At 40.3% G+C, this 18,283-nt stretch overlaps 1 protein-coding gene across 2 annotated transcripts in view; it reads left to right on the forward strand.

The window, feature by feature from the left end:
• Positions 1-18,283, forward strand: part of kiaa0825 (KIAA0825 ortholog) — a 124,936-nt gene that overhangs the window by 19,781 nt on the left and 86,872 nt on the right. Inside the window, exons 7-15 of one of the 2 annotated variants that reach the window (XM_086076597.1) lie at positions 3,616-3,783; positions 6,281-6,363; positions 6,431-6,682; positions 7,255-7,532; positions 8,675-8,825; positions 10,773-10,963; positions 12,743-12,949; positions 13,017-13,127; positions 17,248-17,387. In XM_086076597.1, coding sequence (XP_085932723.1) covers positions 3,616-3,783; positions 6,281-6,363; positions 6,431-6,682; positions 7,255-7,532; positions 8,675-8,825; positions 10,773-10,963; positions 12,743-12,949; positions 13,017-13,127; positions 17,248-17,387 — 1,581 coding nt within the window. The remainder of the gene's footprint in view (positions 1-3,615; positions 3,784-6,280; positions 6,364-6,430; positions 6,683-7,254; positions 7,533-8,674; positions 8,826-10,772; positions 10,964-12,742; positions 12,950-13,016; positions 13,128-17,247; positions 17,388-18,283) is intronic. The other variant, XM_086076598.1, reaches the window with a different exon arrangement.

An 18,283-nucleotide genomic window follows, 5' to 3' on the forward strand; every position in this document is an offset into this window, starting at 1 on the left:
TTTTCGGCCATGTCAGACACATGCAATTCCCTTACTAATGGCTGTGTTAGGGAGAACTGGGCCTCATGGGTCACAGAAGGACAGAAAATAGCCAGACGGCAAAAAGCATACTATCTTCTTTTCCTCCCTCAGATAAATGTGAGTGTGTGAGAGAAAAGAGCGAGACGCCAAGAAGGAGAGTGTGTTGTGAGCTAAGAGGAAATGAAGTGGCAATAAGTGCAGCCAAAGGGGAAATGCTCTTCATCGTGAGTTTAATACATCAGTCTGGGGATTTGGCAGCCCGCCACACAGCAATTGTTTACCTTTTTGCTCACTGGTTGCATCTGTTCTGTTTTGTAAACGGCATTAAACTATTCGCCCGTAAACACCGGAATCAATAACAACTGCTAAGGGAATTCCCTTTCTCCCGCTTCTCTCCTTCCCTCTCTTTCCCCGTTTCCCTCTCCCCACCACCTCCTCTACTTTCTTCCTTCTGTCTGTGCTCCCTGCCAGTCAAGAGCAGTTTGTGTGTGTGTGTATGCTACAGTGTGCGAGTATGCGTGTGTGCTATTAAGCCTAGTGGTGGAACCCACAGGAGAGGCAGACGAGGAGAAGACTGATGGCTCGCCAAAAATACCTGCTCTGTTTGTTTGTTTGTTTTGTTTGTGTTACACTGTCATTGTTAAAAGCTACACACTGAGACTGGACACACACACATGCTCTCCCCCTGCACATACTGAACTATTTATATGTCAGCTTCTGTTGTGATATAAAGGATAATATAGGGAAGCATTGATTTTTGTCTGGAAGAACATCATCACATCGTGTGGATGATCTCTCTTATTTAAACATATTTTTTTGCCCGCTTTCAGCAACAGCCGTCCCTCATTGATTCTTACCACACTGACCTTTGGCTGAACCCTTCTGCCTGCTCGTGCCCCGAGTCGGTCAGCTCTCTGGGACACGCTACTCACAATGCTGTATGACACACCTGGGTGCTTTTAAGCACACCCTCTCCATCAAGCTGCTTTGAGAGCTTCCATTTGCCCTCACTGTTGTGACAAAGGTATAATGAGGTTTAGATGGCAGTGTACTAGACAGCTATGGCTATAGGGCTATTTGGCTGGGAAGACAACAATAAATACTGATATAGCTTGGCGAGCTGGAGGAGAGGTGGGGAAAGGGGGCCCTGTTAAACATCAAGGTCATGGACAAGTGGAGTATTATGCGTGTTTTTCAGGGAGGGTGCTAAATGGACTTGGATGCTGGGAACCAAATTAGTGTATGATACTTTAGAACAGTGGTTCATTACCTGGGCTTGATCAAACTCCAGCTGATTGGTGAGAGACTTTAGAGTAAAATGTACACTTGAAAGAGAGTACAATAAAAAAAAAAGAGTCAACAAACTTCAGGTTGGGGGTATATTGCTCGTGTCAGCTGTAATCTTCAAAACAATGTTTTTGTTCTCCTCTTAGGAGTGGCACAGCTCAGGTCGTAGTGTGGCCATCTCCCAAGCTGAAGGTCGTGAGTTTGTTCCTCAACTCTTGAGTGACTTTTTTCCCCCCAATTCTTTATTTTACTCTCTTCCAAATGGAAACTTTACTCTAAAACTCGGTCTATTTGGCTATACTCTAAATAGAGTGAAATGTATGCAACAGAATTGACTGTGCACTTGGTCGTCATTGGCTGCTGGTGATCATGCTGTGCTGTAGGGAACTTGGTGCGCTTAGTAGTCAATTTATGGCTGTTGTGATAGTACGTTTTCTGTATTATTTAAATCCCTTTATATTAACTATGTCCAGCAAAAAAACAAAAACAAAGTACCCAATATGTGACACATGAATTCACATGTACTGTATAACACTGTATTGTATGGTGTTCCACAGGGTTCAATTCTGGGGCCTCTGCTATTTTCATTGTGCTGCCCCTGGGTTCCATCTTAAGAAAATAACTGTGGTTGTTTTAATTAAAGTGCTCGATAAATACAAAGTTGAGTTGAATGATGGAGTCAGTCAGCATCCCATGTGCATGGTTTGCAATGCCAAATTGAGCAATTCCAGTCCAGCACGACTACTCCTTAAGGTGTGTAAGCAGATTAGGAATACAAGAACACAATGCTTTCTGAATTCAAAGCCACATTCGATGAAAAGGCCACGATATAAACCCTATACCTATGTCTTTATTTTCAATAAAGAAGGGTGCATTAAACTGATAGGGAAGGTTGAGAACAACTGCTCTAGAAAAGCTGATGACCAGCATAGGAAAAGTGATGAAGTGATGGTTAAAAGACGCTATGTTCTGATTAGTGGTCAGGCTTGAGAAGTCATTTCAGAGAATCCAGCCACTCGGTCTGCAACGTGTCCCTGCCTCATCCATTTTGGATTGTTTACACTCCAAGTTGATGTGTTGGTGTCTTCACAAATAGACATGATTGGTGTTGCGTGCATGAATGTGCGAGATGGTGAGGCAAAGGCAAGCACGTGGGTGTCAGCCAGGTCACGCGTGTGCAGTGTGCACATGCAGCATGCGCACGTTGTCCCACCGGACCCCATTACAGAAGAGTTGCCGAGCAGCAGACTCATGCAGTTTAATTGCACATACACACCAATGCGGCCGCACACCAAATAATCATTCCGGTGTTCACACGCGATTTCGTACATGCCTGCACACACATGCACGTAAATAGATGTGTACGCTTACAATTGCAAACACCAACAAACTACTTGAGGTCAGGCTATATTCCGTGGTGGCCACAGTCTGGTTCGAGTATGGCAATTATAATCCAAGAGCGACATGTGCAAATGTGTGCCAAAGTGTCCTCTCTAAATTAAGTTATTCAAAATGACCAGCTTTACATGCACATAAACACAGCATGCCCACAAAGCCGCAAAACCCTCACAAACATAATCTCATAATCACGCAGACATCATGAGCGGGTCAAACCTCAAACGTGATTAAGAGACGAACTCCTGGGGACAGTGTGTTGTCATATTGTCAGATTTTGTTTAACAATATGGCAAAATGACATTAGCATCCAGGGGCTGTGATGTTACAATTATCTGCCTTTTCATCCTCCCTCTCAATCATCACAGCACTTTGAGAGTCAAGGCTAATGCTGAGCTCATCCAGTCCCAGATGCCTTTGCAATGGAGCTCATTTAGGCAAACACAAAGTATTTGTGCATGTGTCTGGGAGTATGGCAACACATCTCCCCGCCACCCATTCTCCCACTTAATGCGGAACATCCCCCGGGTGATGTGTTTGGCAGCCTCCAAAATGGGAAATCCATATTTGCCAAAGGGGTCATTGTCGGGTTAGGGAAAAAAAAAAAAAAAGTTTTGTACCAAGAGAGATGGATGTGCATGTGTGACTTGGTGGGGGTGCCGAGTTTTGCATATTTTCGCTGTCTCTTTGTTTATGCGGTGCATTGGGAAAACATGAATGGGTCGATATTTATAAGAGGTGTCGTGCTAGGCAAGGCTGCGGGTTGTGGGTGTTTTCTGATGAGCGCATGTCAGAAACCTACTTTCATGAAATTGTTTATTCGTTACTGAACTGTAAACTTTAGCGTGGCTCTCAACTTCTCTGTATCTGTGTCAGTTACACATCCCCACAAACACCTCATTCTCTCCACAGCGCCAATGGAGGCTCCCATGACAAGTAGAAGCTTCAGTTTGACCTCCCACCAGTTGAGGGCCTTAACCCAGCTGGCCTGCACACTGCTGGCCTATGAAAGCAACGTCAAAGAGATGGTAACCAACATGACCTTCATTAATTGTACAGGGGAGGCTCCGTCTGTAAAAGGTAACATGCCATATGATTCACGATAATAAGTAGGGATGTTTGATACCACTTTTTTCATACCTATGCCAGTTAAGTACATAATGAGTGCAGATATACACTGTAAAAAAACAAATCACTAGAAAAGGGTAATTTTCCAGCATCTCGGGTGCCAGAAATATGCTGTGAAATAACAGAAAATTACTTTCTCGTAAAAAAAGGAAAAAAAAAAAGTCAATTATTCCTAAACGTTCTCTAAATAATTGTAATGGTCATTCCTGTTGGGACAATTTTGAAACCAAATTTCCTTGCGACAGTTTTGATCCAGTTGAAAATAGGATTGTTTAGGGAACCAATAAGGCTGTTCAGAAAATGTTTAGGAAATGCTGCGACCTTGAATTAACCCTAACGTGAAATCAACATTCACTAGCATCACAAACGTTCATCCCTCGTGCTTAACTCAGGTTTGCCAAAAATGTCTCATTTGTTTGGTTTATTGAAACTACTTCAGAATGAACATTATTGTCACCTACATGACTGGAGTATAACTGTGATTTAGGGCTATTCCACAAGAAGATTCAGTTCTTTTTATTCATAGCAGAATACGTTTGAAATGACTCTTCGCGTTATTGACATTAAACTTGGAGGAAGGTTTCTACCGGCTTTATTCATCAGCCTTGGCAGAGGTCTGGGCTCTATTGAGTGCCATTCTAACTGTCTAGAAGGAATTTATTTCAGCTTGGATTTTCCCCTTTATTATCCTTTCTCAGTTGAACTCTCAGAGCATAGAAATAACGGAGAGTGTTTTTGGTGCATGTCATAATTTCCATAAAGGTTACATTTATAAAAACAAGACTTGCAGAAAGGCTCAATTTACTGAGAGGTAAACAGCCTTTAAAGGCCAGTTATCCAAGTCATTAATTCGAGGCAATCAAATGGCTTAATTACCAGAAATTCATTAAACGGGCTTAAAGGTCAAAAAGTGATGTGCTGGCTGCTTCCTCCTTCTTCCATTCCATGCACTCGTGTTCGCCTAAATTGCCTCGCCTGGGGTCTCACTCTTCGCCTACTGATTAGGATACTCTGGCCTTGATGTGCATGCTTTTTAATTGCAACCCAGCCCAACATCGTGTATGCTTGTCTCATGTCACCCCTCCACACGTACTCACACACACATCCACATAATATCCCCTCCCGGAATTACCCCTTCCAGACTGTAGTTTATGCCATCTGGGTTGAATTGGATTCTAAACCCTGAAAATTAGACTTGTAATGGCATCGCCATTAGCCTCTACCACCTGTTTCTTGCCCCCTCCTTTGAGCTATTCTACTGATACTCTCTGGTTACCACATCCCATTTTGACCAGTGAGTCGACATTGGAATAACTGAAATGACAGTATATACAGTTGCTTTGATGTTACACCTTGGGAATAATGATCATGCAGCATATCATTACAGTATAGCAGTCTGACGCCACACAGCCTTCTTTAAGTAGGACATTTGATCCTCCAATGAGGTGTTCATGGCATCTTATGAACTCTGGCACAGTTAGTTTTATATATTTGCTTCTGTTTTCGTGTAGGGGGCTGTGCAAGCAATTGAAATTAGATTACAATTTCAATTATTACACTCCACATTTACAAAATTAGCATAATCATAAAACAAAAGATTATTAATACAAATTTTGAGTTGTTCTGAGTTGTTTAAATTTATACATTGCACTTTAAAAACATTTTTTTTTATTAACTAATTTAATAAATTTTGTTTCATCCAGAAGGAACTTGCATAATTATAATGTTTCAAAGAGTTGTCTTAATTTTTACGTTTAAACTAGGGGTGTCAAAATTAGTGTGTTAATTTTTTGTTAATTTAAAGTTCCTTTGATGCCACTAATTTTTTAACGCATGATTAGTGACCGCCCCTTACTTGGAAAGTCTGTACTAAGGGAATTCCAGCCGCACCGCAGCAGACACATCCACATCCAAATGTAATAATGATGCATATATTTGGGGCGACTGGGGTCAAGTTGTATTTTACAATTTTAAAAATGTGCATAATTTCACAAGTTTATTCATGTTAAAGATTAGACAGCTCTGAATGTGCAAAAATGCAATTAGCTGTCAACAATGTCTTACAAATGCAATAGTGCCATCTAGGGGTAGAAAAAGGACCAACACAAATCAATATCACATGTTTTTTTGTTTTTTTTACAGTACAGTACATCTTTTTAATTTTAACTCAATTTTAACTATGGAACTACTGTATCAATGACTAAAAGATATATCGTACATTTTATTGTACATTTAAAACAGATATAAAATTTGCAATTAATCGTGAGTTAACTATCGAAGTCGTGCGATTAATTGCGATTAAAAAATGTAAACGCCTGACACACCTAGTTTAAACATTCTCTTGTTTTGTACCAAAAAAAAGATCTTCCTAATCGAGATTTCAATTACTACCAAAATAATCGTGATTAATATTTTCTTCATAAACAAGCAACCCTTTTTTTTTGTGTAGGCATCTTGAAAAAGGGTAAAGAGGAGTTAAACATGACCGGAATAGGCACGATATTCCCAACACCAACATTTCACACACCAAAGGTGGGTTATTTTCTCCCTTTTAAGAACCTAAACAGAACCTAACAAGATGAATTTGTCTCTTTTGCAGGTTTTAGAGTTTGATTGGAGGTCAGCCTTTAGTGGGCTGGCTCCTCATATGGCTCACTGTGTCAAAGTGGTGCTGGATGACGTTTGTTGCAAGAGTCTTCAGCAGGAGGAAACTCTCCATTCTTTGGGTCACTATTCACTCTTGTTGGAAAATTTAAGTGGACACGGGGGCATCAATGATGGCAGCATAAATGTCACTGATGGCAACTTGGACACCTACTCAGAGAGAGACACTCCTATCATGGTAGCCAAGGTACGCCTCAAAACACGATACACTTATCTACTGCCTGTATTTTCACAGCACCATATAGTCACTAATAACACTTTTCCATTGACAAATGAGGTACTATTTCTAGTATCTGGTCAACCGGCATTGACTCAACACCATATGGATGGTGTAAACTTACGCAAATGTGTACATGTTGTGTTGCCATATAGCATTTTCACACATGCTTATGGCAACTGTTTGCAGCATTGGCCGCTGCAATGCACTTTTAATTCGATTTATTTGGGCTTTATTTAACCTGTATTCAGCTCACATTTCCATGTCCACCGCTTGACTGTTGCGTTTCTTGACACCTCTAAGGCGCTGACAGTATTTGTGGGTCTCATTGCTTATGAGTGTCAAACTTGCCCATGCAGGAACTGTTCAACATATTTACATGTAGGTCAATGTTTTAAAGATTAGATCCTTTCACCACAAAGGTTACACATGCATGCATTTGCATTCAAAAACACACAGACAGACCGCCAAGACCAGCCTGGTAGCGATGATATGTATGTTCAGTACGTTTTACTACACAAGAACCTTCTCTTTCTCCTCAGTTTTGTGTTCCAGTGGTTGATGAGCTGGATGCTTTGCTACCCCTGGCAGCGGCCTGCAGGGACAGCTCCCTGCTGGAGGTTCAATCAAGCTTTGTGGAGGCATGTAGCCGGGCAGCGTTAGCTGTGCTGGACCGTTTAGAGCAGAGAGCACTGGAAGTCCCATCCTCGCTCCCACTGAGGAACCTGCCTGCTCTGTTGGCCACTTGCATTTACGTACTGCAACGATTGGAGCGCTACCATGCACGGCTGAAGGACTCAACCGCTAATTTAGCCAAAGTGTAAGTAGAAGGTGTACAATATGTGTTCCGTGTAGCTTGCCAGTGAGAGAGAAACAAGGTTGTGCTTTTAGTGTATGAGGTGTGTCAGAAAAAGATAAATTCAAAATCCAAACAACAATCTAAGTTTTCCCATTTTCAAATTATCCTTCTGGAGTCTTACACACTTCCTCAGTTTTCTCTGCCATGTTGTAACTACCGGTATATTATTTAAGCCTTGGGTTAAAATTGTTTGCCAAGTCAAAGCTGGAACAAATGGATTGTTGTTTCTTCTAAATGATCTAGAGCTGACAAAAGTATTCAATTAAATGATTATCAAATTAATCGAAAACTTTTTTAATAATCAAGTAATCGTCGTGAATTTCAGCCTATCAACAGTAATTGTTCACTGATTTCTGTAGACCTTCATGAAAGAAGACAGATTAGCTTCTGTGTTTAGTCAATATAAGACATTTGCGAACGTCTGTTTTTACTTTGGAAAACAATGACCAAACTGGTATAATAGTACAACATCAATCCCTTAAAAAAAAAAAAAATCACTAAACAAAATATAAAATAAACACCAATCACTGGTTAATAAACAGTAATCAGGGAAAAATCACTTTCATGCAAAATTTAAATTAAATGAATCTGATTAGTCGATTAATTGATTCTTAAAATATATGACAGTGACAGCACTAAAATGATGTAAGCCTTTGAGGAACGTTCAAAATCAAGATGATACATTTAAGATTCAAAGCAAGATTGCGAAATTTGAAAGAAAATGAAAATGAAAATGACTGACAAGTGGTAATGGCACCCATATTGTGTCTACATCTGGTGAGTTTTTATGCCTCATAATAACACTTTAACCTTTGCCCTCCACATATCCCCTCCAAAGGCATCATGCTTGCCCTCCACGCTCCTGTTTTTCCACCTCTGGCCCTATACACCCCTCCACCGACACTTGGCCTGTTACCCTTCTGGCTCGTAAAGTACTTTTCCTCTCTTCGCCAGTTATTCCGTCGTTTCCAAGCTTCCTGCACCCCCTGTTAAACTCTCACCTCTTTCTGGAAAGTATCAAGGCAGGCAGATTTAAAGGAGACAATATGTCAGACCGAACTTTTACAATAAATCAGGTGTGTTCTGCCCTTCTCTCTGCCCAGGCATTTGAGTCTGCTGCCTGTCCAAAAGTACCAGCAAGCCGTTGAGGCCTTGAAAGACCAACTGAGCAGCTATTGTATCCAGGTTTGTTCCACCTGTGTGCTTCAGGATGCGGAGAGCCACCACTGGGCTGACTCCAAACCATTTCACGAGGTAAAGAAAAATGGAAAATATTGGATAGAATCAACTGATTTTCTCCCTTTTAGTGCTCATTTTTTCTCCTTTTGTCTTTTTGTCTGCAATCATCACAAACATATATACGAGTGTGAAAAAACATTGACTTTCTTTATAAATCAATGTCTGCTCCATCGTTTTCTTTGATCATTTTAGTAATAGTACACCTAAATATTTACAATGGGTTCTCTAATTTCATACACAATACATTTTTGTTGTTGTTGAGGAAATCATGGAAAACAAACAGCCCATTCCAGAAGCAAATTTGTCACGAGAGAAACTGTAATTGCCAGTACAAGCAATGCTTTAAATAGGACATTTTCTTTAAAAAATAAAATAAAATTGTGAAAATAAAAATGTGTGAAAGTTAATCACCAATTAGGCAGAACAATTGCTATAGTATAATTTTCTCTTTTTGGTGTGTTTAAAATAAAAAATAATATATATATATATATATATATATATATATATATATATATTATGATCTACACCGTCTGATTTTATTCATACCAATATTAAAAGTACGGTCTTCTGTACATGACCATGTGACTCCGATTTTCTGTAGGATTTTAGGAACCCTCTGGAGCTTTTCCAGCATCTTCTTTTCATTTTCCCGTTCATTCCCACCTCCTCTTTCTCACTGAACCTTCTACTATGAACTTCCTGAGAACATCTGTGGCTTCCACGCTACCCCAGGGGCTCCATGGGTTCAGCTGTCTGAAGTCTTCGGTCTACAGTGGGACTGTCTGGAAAGTAGCAAAAGGGCCCCTGTGACTAGCCTACCTTCATGCCCTTAAACCAATCGAAAGCTCCCCTCTTTCCTTCTATACGCTGCTTGTGCCTCTTTGTTCCCGCCTGCTTCCCCGGGTCAACAGTGTCGGGCAGACCTGCTGTGCGCAGGTGTGCGCTTTTTGTTCAAGCATGCCTGCGTGTATTTGTGCACATGAGTGCTTGTGTGGGTGTGGAGAGGAGAACCACATTCTCCAATGTGTCTTGTATTTGGTGTGTGACTGTGTGTGTGTATGTTTGTCAAGTGTGAAGATGAATGCATCAAATTTCTCTCTCCGTGCCTTGGCTCTCTTAGAGCTCGGTGCAGCACCTTTTTCACACTCTTTCTTTTGTCCTAGAAAAAGTTATTGACGCGGATGAATGATTTGCGAGAAAATACTTTATGTGATATATTAACAGCACATGTGTACAGAAAAATATTGAAAAAGGGATGACTGGAGCCAAAATGTTAAATGTCATCGAAGAAAGGGTTTTGTATATGTATATTCTAGATCCAAACCTCACATATGTTGGTAACTGCTCTTGGATCCTGTGCATCTGGATTTGCTCTCTTGGGTCCACAGGCATAGGATGGCTGCTTAATCCCGGACATTGAGTCCGGTCACGCTCCCATCAAACACAGATCCCTAAATGACTTGCTCCAGGGAGAGAGAGAGAAAGAGAGAGAGAGAGAGAGAGAGAGAGAAAATGAGTAAAATATGAGATTGATGAAGTGAAGAAGGAACAAAATGAGAAGGATTGACCTGAAGAAGTGGAGCAGTTTTGACAGTATGTCAGTCTGGTGCGCCATGCCTAGTACAATGTCCTATTGTTTGACTGTAAAGATGAGGCGTCGCCTCTCTATCCTTGCTCTCATTTTCCTGAGAGATGGTATCAATTTCTACCCTTCGTCATTTTCAAAGTGTGACTGTGATGAGTTCTCCAGTTCAGGACTAAAGTCCCAGTGGGAAAAGAAACCAGGTGCAGAGTACAGGTGGCCTGATCACTTGAGACGTTCTCCCACCTCTCCCTTTCTTCTCCTTTCTTTCTCTCTTCCTGTTTTTCTCCCTTCTTGCTTTTTTGTGTGCTTATGTGTCACTGTCAATGACCATCTCCACTATATATCTTCATCTTTTAACTTTCCTTTTTCTCCCACAGGGTGAGCGCTGTTCCTTCTCGGTGCAGATGTGGTTCTACTTCCTGTGTGGTCTCCGTAGCGATCTGTGGGCGGTCCTCCCGCCACAGTTGGCCAAAGAGTTGCTGGGCCAGGTGCTATCAGAGACGTTACAGGTGCTGGTGCAAAGATATGCCAGGGCCCAGCCTTCATATAAGAGACACCTGCAGATAAGGTGTTTGTTGTCAGAAGTCTTACAGGGGTGTCCAGGAATAGCATTTCAGGTGTCATTAGTTAAACAGCGTTGCATTATTGAAGGACATTCTCAATCACGAATGCAGTTTAGTGCCAGTTTGAGAAGCTTTATGACCGTCATGCAGCTCCAATTTGCAGTGCATATTATGTTTCAGGTTGTTGACCAATAAATAAAATCTATTATTATTGCTGACCATTATAATCTTCTGCTTGAAGACTTTGAACAATCTGAAGTTGGTTTGAGTAAGGCGATATCACTCTTTAAAGCAAACTAGCTGTGCGCAAATGCCTGCTCTAGAAGTTGCATCATATGTCATAATCCTGCTTTGAGGGACTTGCCATGGACAACGCGAAATTGCTCCTTTAGGAACAGCGTGATAGCCATAAAGCTTCTCAAACTGACACTGAGCTGCAGTCAAGGACAGAAAAACTTCTTGTGGGCGGCAATTTGGCAACACTGTTCCAATGTGAATTGGTGAGGCATAGGTAAAAAAATTATAAATAATGATATGCTTGTCAATTGCTAATGGGCTCAATTAAGTCTGAATGATACCTGTTTGTAGATAACCTGTTTATACATACACCTTTGGGAGCATGGCTTGATCTTTGTCTTTTTTTTCTCTTCCTCCCTCCCTTCCCTTCTTATCAAGGTCTCACTTTTTACCAAGTACCGACAGGCTTTTTCGTCCTGTCTCCCTCTGTCGGTCATTGTTTTTGTTTTTTTGTATGGTTCTTGGACGGGTTGAGACTGCACTCTAAAAACAGTTAGGTCAAAAATAACCCAACTATGGGTAAAAAATGGACTGATCATCTACTTGGGTCGATTTGACCCAACTTTGAGTCAAAAAATGTGTCTTTCAGAGTAAAACAACTCATAAATATTGGTCAGATCCTTTACTTGGGTCAAAAAATTGGATCATTTTGTATAAAACAACCTGAAAGTTGGGGCAAATTGACCCATAAAATGGATCTGTCCATTTTTGATCTATAATTTACTTTTACTTTTTAACTATGAGTTACTTTTGACCCAACTGTTTTTAGAGTGTGTGATGATGTTTGATTGTCTTCATTGAGGAGAGTTGGCAAATTTAAAAATGGATATAACAATGTGACACATATAGTAGATCTAACTATTAACTCATAAAAATAGCTGACTGACACATAACCTAGTAACGTATTATGCCGAGGTGGGCGCGTCAATGAATTTGGAGCATTTGTAATTCGTCAATTGTCAACAGTCAGGACACCCTTCCGTCATCATCAACCTGTCAATAGTTTAAACCAAACCGCATTGTAATCGTCAGTTGCTGTTATTCGGCAGCAAAATGGGCATTGATGGATTAAAGACTACATTGACAGATTGACAATTACATTGACGGATGAAAATCTACTTCCGGCAATGCTCAGTCAATTTTCCCCGTTTCTCGTCATTCGTCAATCGTCAACAAAACGGGAGTCTGTCATTGACGGACCTTCCTTCAATATTGATGGAATTCTCACCTCTGGTATTATGGGTGGCTTTTTAACAAGTGCATTCAATAGCTGAAAAATTGGGTCATTTTGTATAAAACAACCCAGAAAGTTGGGTCAAATTGACCCATAAAGTGGATCGGTCCATTTTTTGGGTTACTTTTGACCCAACTGTTTCTAAGAGTGTGTTAGTGACAATTCATTGCTGTGTATCTACAATGACAATAAAATATATGCCCTTCCATACAGTACATTCATACATTCACTGTTTCCTCTCCACATGTACAAGATGTGACATCACAGCAGTACTACTATTCGTGGAGCACCTGATGTGGAGCGTGTGTGAAAGTCCTGAGGCCTTGCTCCACCGGAACCCTTTGTCTGCAATCACCATAATAGCGGGCGGATCCGACTGGCCCTACCAGATCCATAGCTTGTGTGAACAACTCCTGACGGTCCTCATCATTGGCACAGCACCGCTAACTTTGTTATACAGGTTTGTATGTTGCAAAACGTTACCTTTAAAATGTTCAAAGTTAATGTTTGAACACTCTCTTTTTCAGAACATTTATGAATAACGATGCACATGAGTCAACGCTAGACCAGTTGGAAAGGCCTGTGGTGCACTGGCTAAACGCTTTAGAACCAAAAGTCTTCACAGAAGATGCCATAAAGTATGTATTGAATGCAATCTAACATGCACCTAATCCGAAGGAAACAATACACCGTTTAAGAGGGACAAGTCAATTAAAAACTTATCTCAGTATGATGCAGTTCAGTTCTACACCACTGCAAAGCTCAACTAAAATGATAAACATATTGAGTTAATATTGTAAATCTCTGACAGTGCCCAATAAAACATTTTTTTGCATGTCTTGTATCACATTACAGGTATACCGAAAAAAAATAATCTCTGGAGGTTCCAGCAGCATACATGTTATATATTTATAAATACACCTGCTGCAAGCTTTACAAATACAACAATGCAAGCAGCAAAACAACCATCGCAGCTGACACTTGCTTTATGAGGGCTTTACACATCATGCATCGACCATACACCGTGGTGTGTATGTGTACATGTGATCATACGTACACGCGTGTCTAGTTACTTGCCTGACCTCTAAGGTGCAGTCAATCACTACCCCCCTCACCCTTGACTCCCCCCTCCTCCTCCCCTGTAATCTCCCTCACAGCCAGGGGTGATGTCACTGCGTGCTGATGGCGCACAAATCAAACTAACCCCCGCACTTGTGCTCCAATGTACTGGCGAGCGGGAATTAGTTTATTTTTATGACCTCTTTATTTCTTTGCTCCCACCTCTTTGCTTAGCGTGCAACGGCGCCGAGGGGGCCTGGTGATGGCCTGAAGCCAGACCCACAACATACTGGACTGGGACTTGGAGGCCAAATCCTCAGCCCATTAAAAAAAAAGCAAAAAAACTGTAATGATTATTAAATGAAACATAATCGCAATGTGCATTATATGTGGTATTATATTGGGTTTGTGGAATATGAGTTAATCAGCAAAATCCACACATTTTCTTCATCTTAGGGGGCAGCCATTTTGCCATTTGCTGTAAACTGAAAATGACATCACAGTTCCTCAAAGCTCGGGTAATGAACAATCACAGCTCAACTTCAGGTGAGCCGTGATTAGCCGCCACCTGACATGGATGAACATGGGTGGATTTTGCTGCTGAACTCATATTCCACAAACACTATATTAATAAGAATACTAGTCCTTAGACTAGTTTGGCTGCAGAGCATGGCGAGAGATTTGTCTTTATTCCCATATTCTCAATTTTCACGTGTTTTTCAGATTCACAAACATATTTGCAATTGTCAATGTTAAAAGTTGTAAGCATTTATCATGACTTACATTTGTAAAAGTTTAATTCTGCTTGTGAGTTGTCGATTGTGCGTTTGTGGATCGGCAGGAGTATGCATTTATTTTTGAGAAAAACATAACACGTTCAAGATACTCACACATACCGATCCTCAGATACTTCACGTGTCTAAAGGCTGTTCCTCCTCCATCCACGGGGGTGGGGGGTGGGTGGGCAGTGTTGCTGTTTCCATTGAATGAGAACCAGCTTTCTCGTAAAATGGAAAACGAGCCTTTACATCTTCTTCCATTATGTGTTTATTTTGCACATTTATTTTGTTCATTTTACATGAAGACACTCTTCTTCTACTGTTAAATTTTTTTCTTCTACGCTGCTAACGCAGCAGCGGCCAAAAAGATAACAATAGAATAAGAGTGTCTTCTGGTTGAAGGCAAAACAAACTAAAATGAAAATTAACTCATTCACTGCCATTGACGTAAAATATTTATTTGAACTATTTCTATTAGTTAAACATTTTTTTCCAATTTTGTTGACACGAGTATAAAAACCTATAATTTTTTTTATTGTACATTTGGAACAGATATATAACTTGTGATTAATTGTTAACTAGTGAAGTCATGCAATTAATTAAAATAAAAAATGTTATGTTAAAAATGTCGCCCCTAATTTTTAATAATCTTTCCTTCTTTTTTTTTTTATGAATTCATGACAGTGAATGAGTTAAAGTTGTATTTTGTTTCCTGACAAATCTCTCATCATAGCATAGAACATATTATTGGAAAGAAAATGTTTAGGTTGTGAAAACACTTGTTTCTCAAATCAACTTGACCATTGAAATCAATGGAAAGGGCTTAAATCCATTCCAGGCTCCCCAAAACAAACTAACAAAAAGTGATGTAACACGAAATTTGTACTCTATATTGCTGTAGTTTATGTTAAAAAACAACAACTATAATATAAGTAGATAGAATATAAAGAATTAAACAAGTTTGTGCATCATGATTAATTCATTGTAGCTCCTTCGGAGGATAAAGAATATATGATGTGAGTAGTGATGCCACCTTAACTGTCTTACTCTCCGTCTGTCTGTCTCTCTTTCGCTCTCTCCCGCTCTGTGTAAGTGTGCATGTGAGGTTCCGTAAGCCAACTCTGCGCCGCAGCCGACGAGATTTATCAGCACAGTTAAAAGAGGATTTCTTCTGGATTTGCGGCTACACTGACATCATAAATTGCTCTGTCAGATGGAGGCATAGTTTGCCTCAGTCAAGCAGCAGGGTGCACCCTGCCGTAGCTTTCAGACTCAAATAGAATGCTTAATTTTCTGTGTAGACGTCCCCTGTGAAGCCTCCCGCCTCCTTGCGCCTCAGACAAACTCTGTCCATGCCTTCCATTAGTTTTTTATTGAGATGTATAAAGTAGCATGCCGGCACACACGCATTTACACACGTCAGCGTGCCCTCGCACTTGCATGCATACCCAACCACAAACACACATACACACACGCACACCAAGGATACGCCTCATTACCCACAGCTGGCTGCAGCCTCTTGGTTATACAAAAGATGTAGGAGGGGGGTAGTGCTGTATATTCATGTTTTTGGCTGTCTCCCAAATGTTAATTTGCTTTTAGCTGGCCACGATTAGAGCTAATTCCTTCCCGGTGCACATTATAAATACAAGCGAGAGGGAAGACATTTGCTGAGTTGGCTGAGGGACACTGAAGGATCTTAACCTTGTTGCATATATTCAAAGTACAGTGGCACTTTAAAAGGTGAACACAATCGGTGCCAGGACTTTAGTTTTTGTGTTTTGAAGCAACTTTTCTCAGAGGAAACAATGGGAATTTATCACATTATCAGAGGTTGTGAAAAATTCTGAGGGGAAGGAACGTTTTAATCTTTTCAATCCAGGTCATGGCATCAATTGAAAAGTTCTGAGGGGATTTTTCAACTAGTCTTTTTATCTTTAATGCCTGGTATATTATACTATCAGTAACAAGCAAAAGACTGTGTATTCTCAGTTGAACTATTTACTGGATGCGAGAAAGATTGAGTACACAGCTGTGGGGCCTTTTTTTCTGCTGAATGTGGAAGAAGGTCTAATCTGTCTAAAATGGTTTGGTTTCTACTCTTTTACTGTCTATACCTAGGCACAATGTATGACCTATTGTCTCTACTGGTTTCAACTAGATATGTGTGCCAGAATGCAGATAGATAGAAAATGCTGAGTCAGGAGGATGGCCTTGTTCAAGTTACCTAACTTTAAAGTTACAACAATGAGTAAAAAAATAAAAAATAAAAAATAAAATTAAAATATGGCCAAGTATGAGTATTCTTAAGATGTCCTCTAAACAATTACTGTACTTAAGTACAAAAACAAAAAACTAAACAAAAAATCTGATACTGATCTGCAAACTTGGAGCGAGAGGGGTACTGCTTGAGTGACATATCTATATTGGACTTTATATCCATCCATCCATTATCTTAACCGCTTGTCCTCACAAGGGTCGCGGGGGGCGCTGGAGCCTTTTCCAGGTGGCTTCGGGCAGTAGGCGGGGTACACCCTGAACTGGTTGTGGACTTTATATGTTATGTTATTTCCAGTTAAACCCTATTTTATTACAATATTCACATTTAAGGATAATTGATTCCAGTTGAACCCCAATTTCAGATTTTCCAATCCTTCTGTGATCTCTTCGAGTAGTTTTTCCAGACTTTAAAAGTATTTTCCAAGGGGAAAAATGGTAATTATGGCACTTTCAATTCAAGTTCCGCTGTACCATTCTATTTTCCCACATTCTGCAATTCAAGATATGTTTGATTTCTGTCTGTTTCATCCACAATTGTGAAGCATATTCCCTCCTTTGTTGTCTCTCACCTGACACTGCAGAACTGTCAACTTGTTTTTTGTTTTGTTTTTGTTTTTTTTCCCCATCACTCCACTCTCAGAGACGGCCTTATGGGCCAGGAAGCCTCTGCGTGTCAGCTCCGGCTGCTGATCTCTGACCCAGGAAGCAATCCCAGGTTGCTACTGCAAACGCTGCTTCACAGAGACGGTCACCTGCCCCGTATACTCCTGGAAAACTCTTGTAAGTCATGTTTAAATTTTTCTGTATGGTGCTTGACATTATTCTTATTATTTTTATTATTTTTATTATTTTATTATTTTATTATTTTTATAATAATAATAATAATAATAATAATAATAAATTATTATTATTTATGTTTTAAAGATAAGAATTAAGACAATTAAGATAATACAATTAAAGTAAGTAAAAAAAAAGAGAGAGAGAGAGAAAACTTTTTGTTTGGTGCATGATACCCAATGCTCTGAGAACTGAGCTCTTAACTTTTACAGACATTAGACGACCTCCCTCTCATTTTATTAGGTCATCATTATCATCTTTGCCATTATCGCCATCATCATCTTCACCTTGGTCACCAGCGCCACTAAATCAATAGAGTGCAGTAATAAACACTCAACAGACCCAAGCAGAGCACATATGCTGACCTTTAAAGATTTTGCATTCCTCCTCCTCTCCCCTGTACTGGCAACAGTCTAACCTTTAAAGACTGTTGTGCACTCGCACATTAATTCACATTATAGTGACCTCATTAATAACAACTCTCACTGTGCCGTTCTCTTGGTCGAGCAGAGAGTCTGGCTGCGGGGCGCTGGGATGCCTCCGCTCTGCGTCGTATATCAAGGCAGGAAGCGCTGACTCTTGCATGTTATCGCAGTGACGGCCTAATTAAGCGAGAAGTGGGAAGACAGAAGCTTGACTGAAAGCTTAACACTCCCATAAGCATCTGTGGTTGCTTTGTGTGTGCATACAAATTGAGGACAAATGAAAAGAAAAAAGCAACGTAAGATGTCATATCGAAGTGTTAGGTCATCACACGCTGCCGGCTTCTTTATTGTCTGGTTTCTTCACACGTATTTATTTTGTTTCTTTAAATGTCTAATTCGTTTTCTTGTATGGGG

Source organism: Leptonotus elevatus, chromosome 5 (genome assembly GCF_054856555.1).
Source record: "Leptonotus elevatus isolate MCC_2025b chromosome 5, RoL_Lele_1.0, whole genome shotgun sequence".
Taxonomy (NCBI): domain Eukaryota; kingdom Metazoa; phylum Chordata; class Actinopteri; order Syngnathiformes; family Syngnathidae; genus Leptonotus; species Leptonotus elevatus.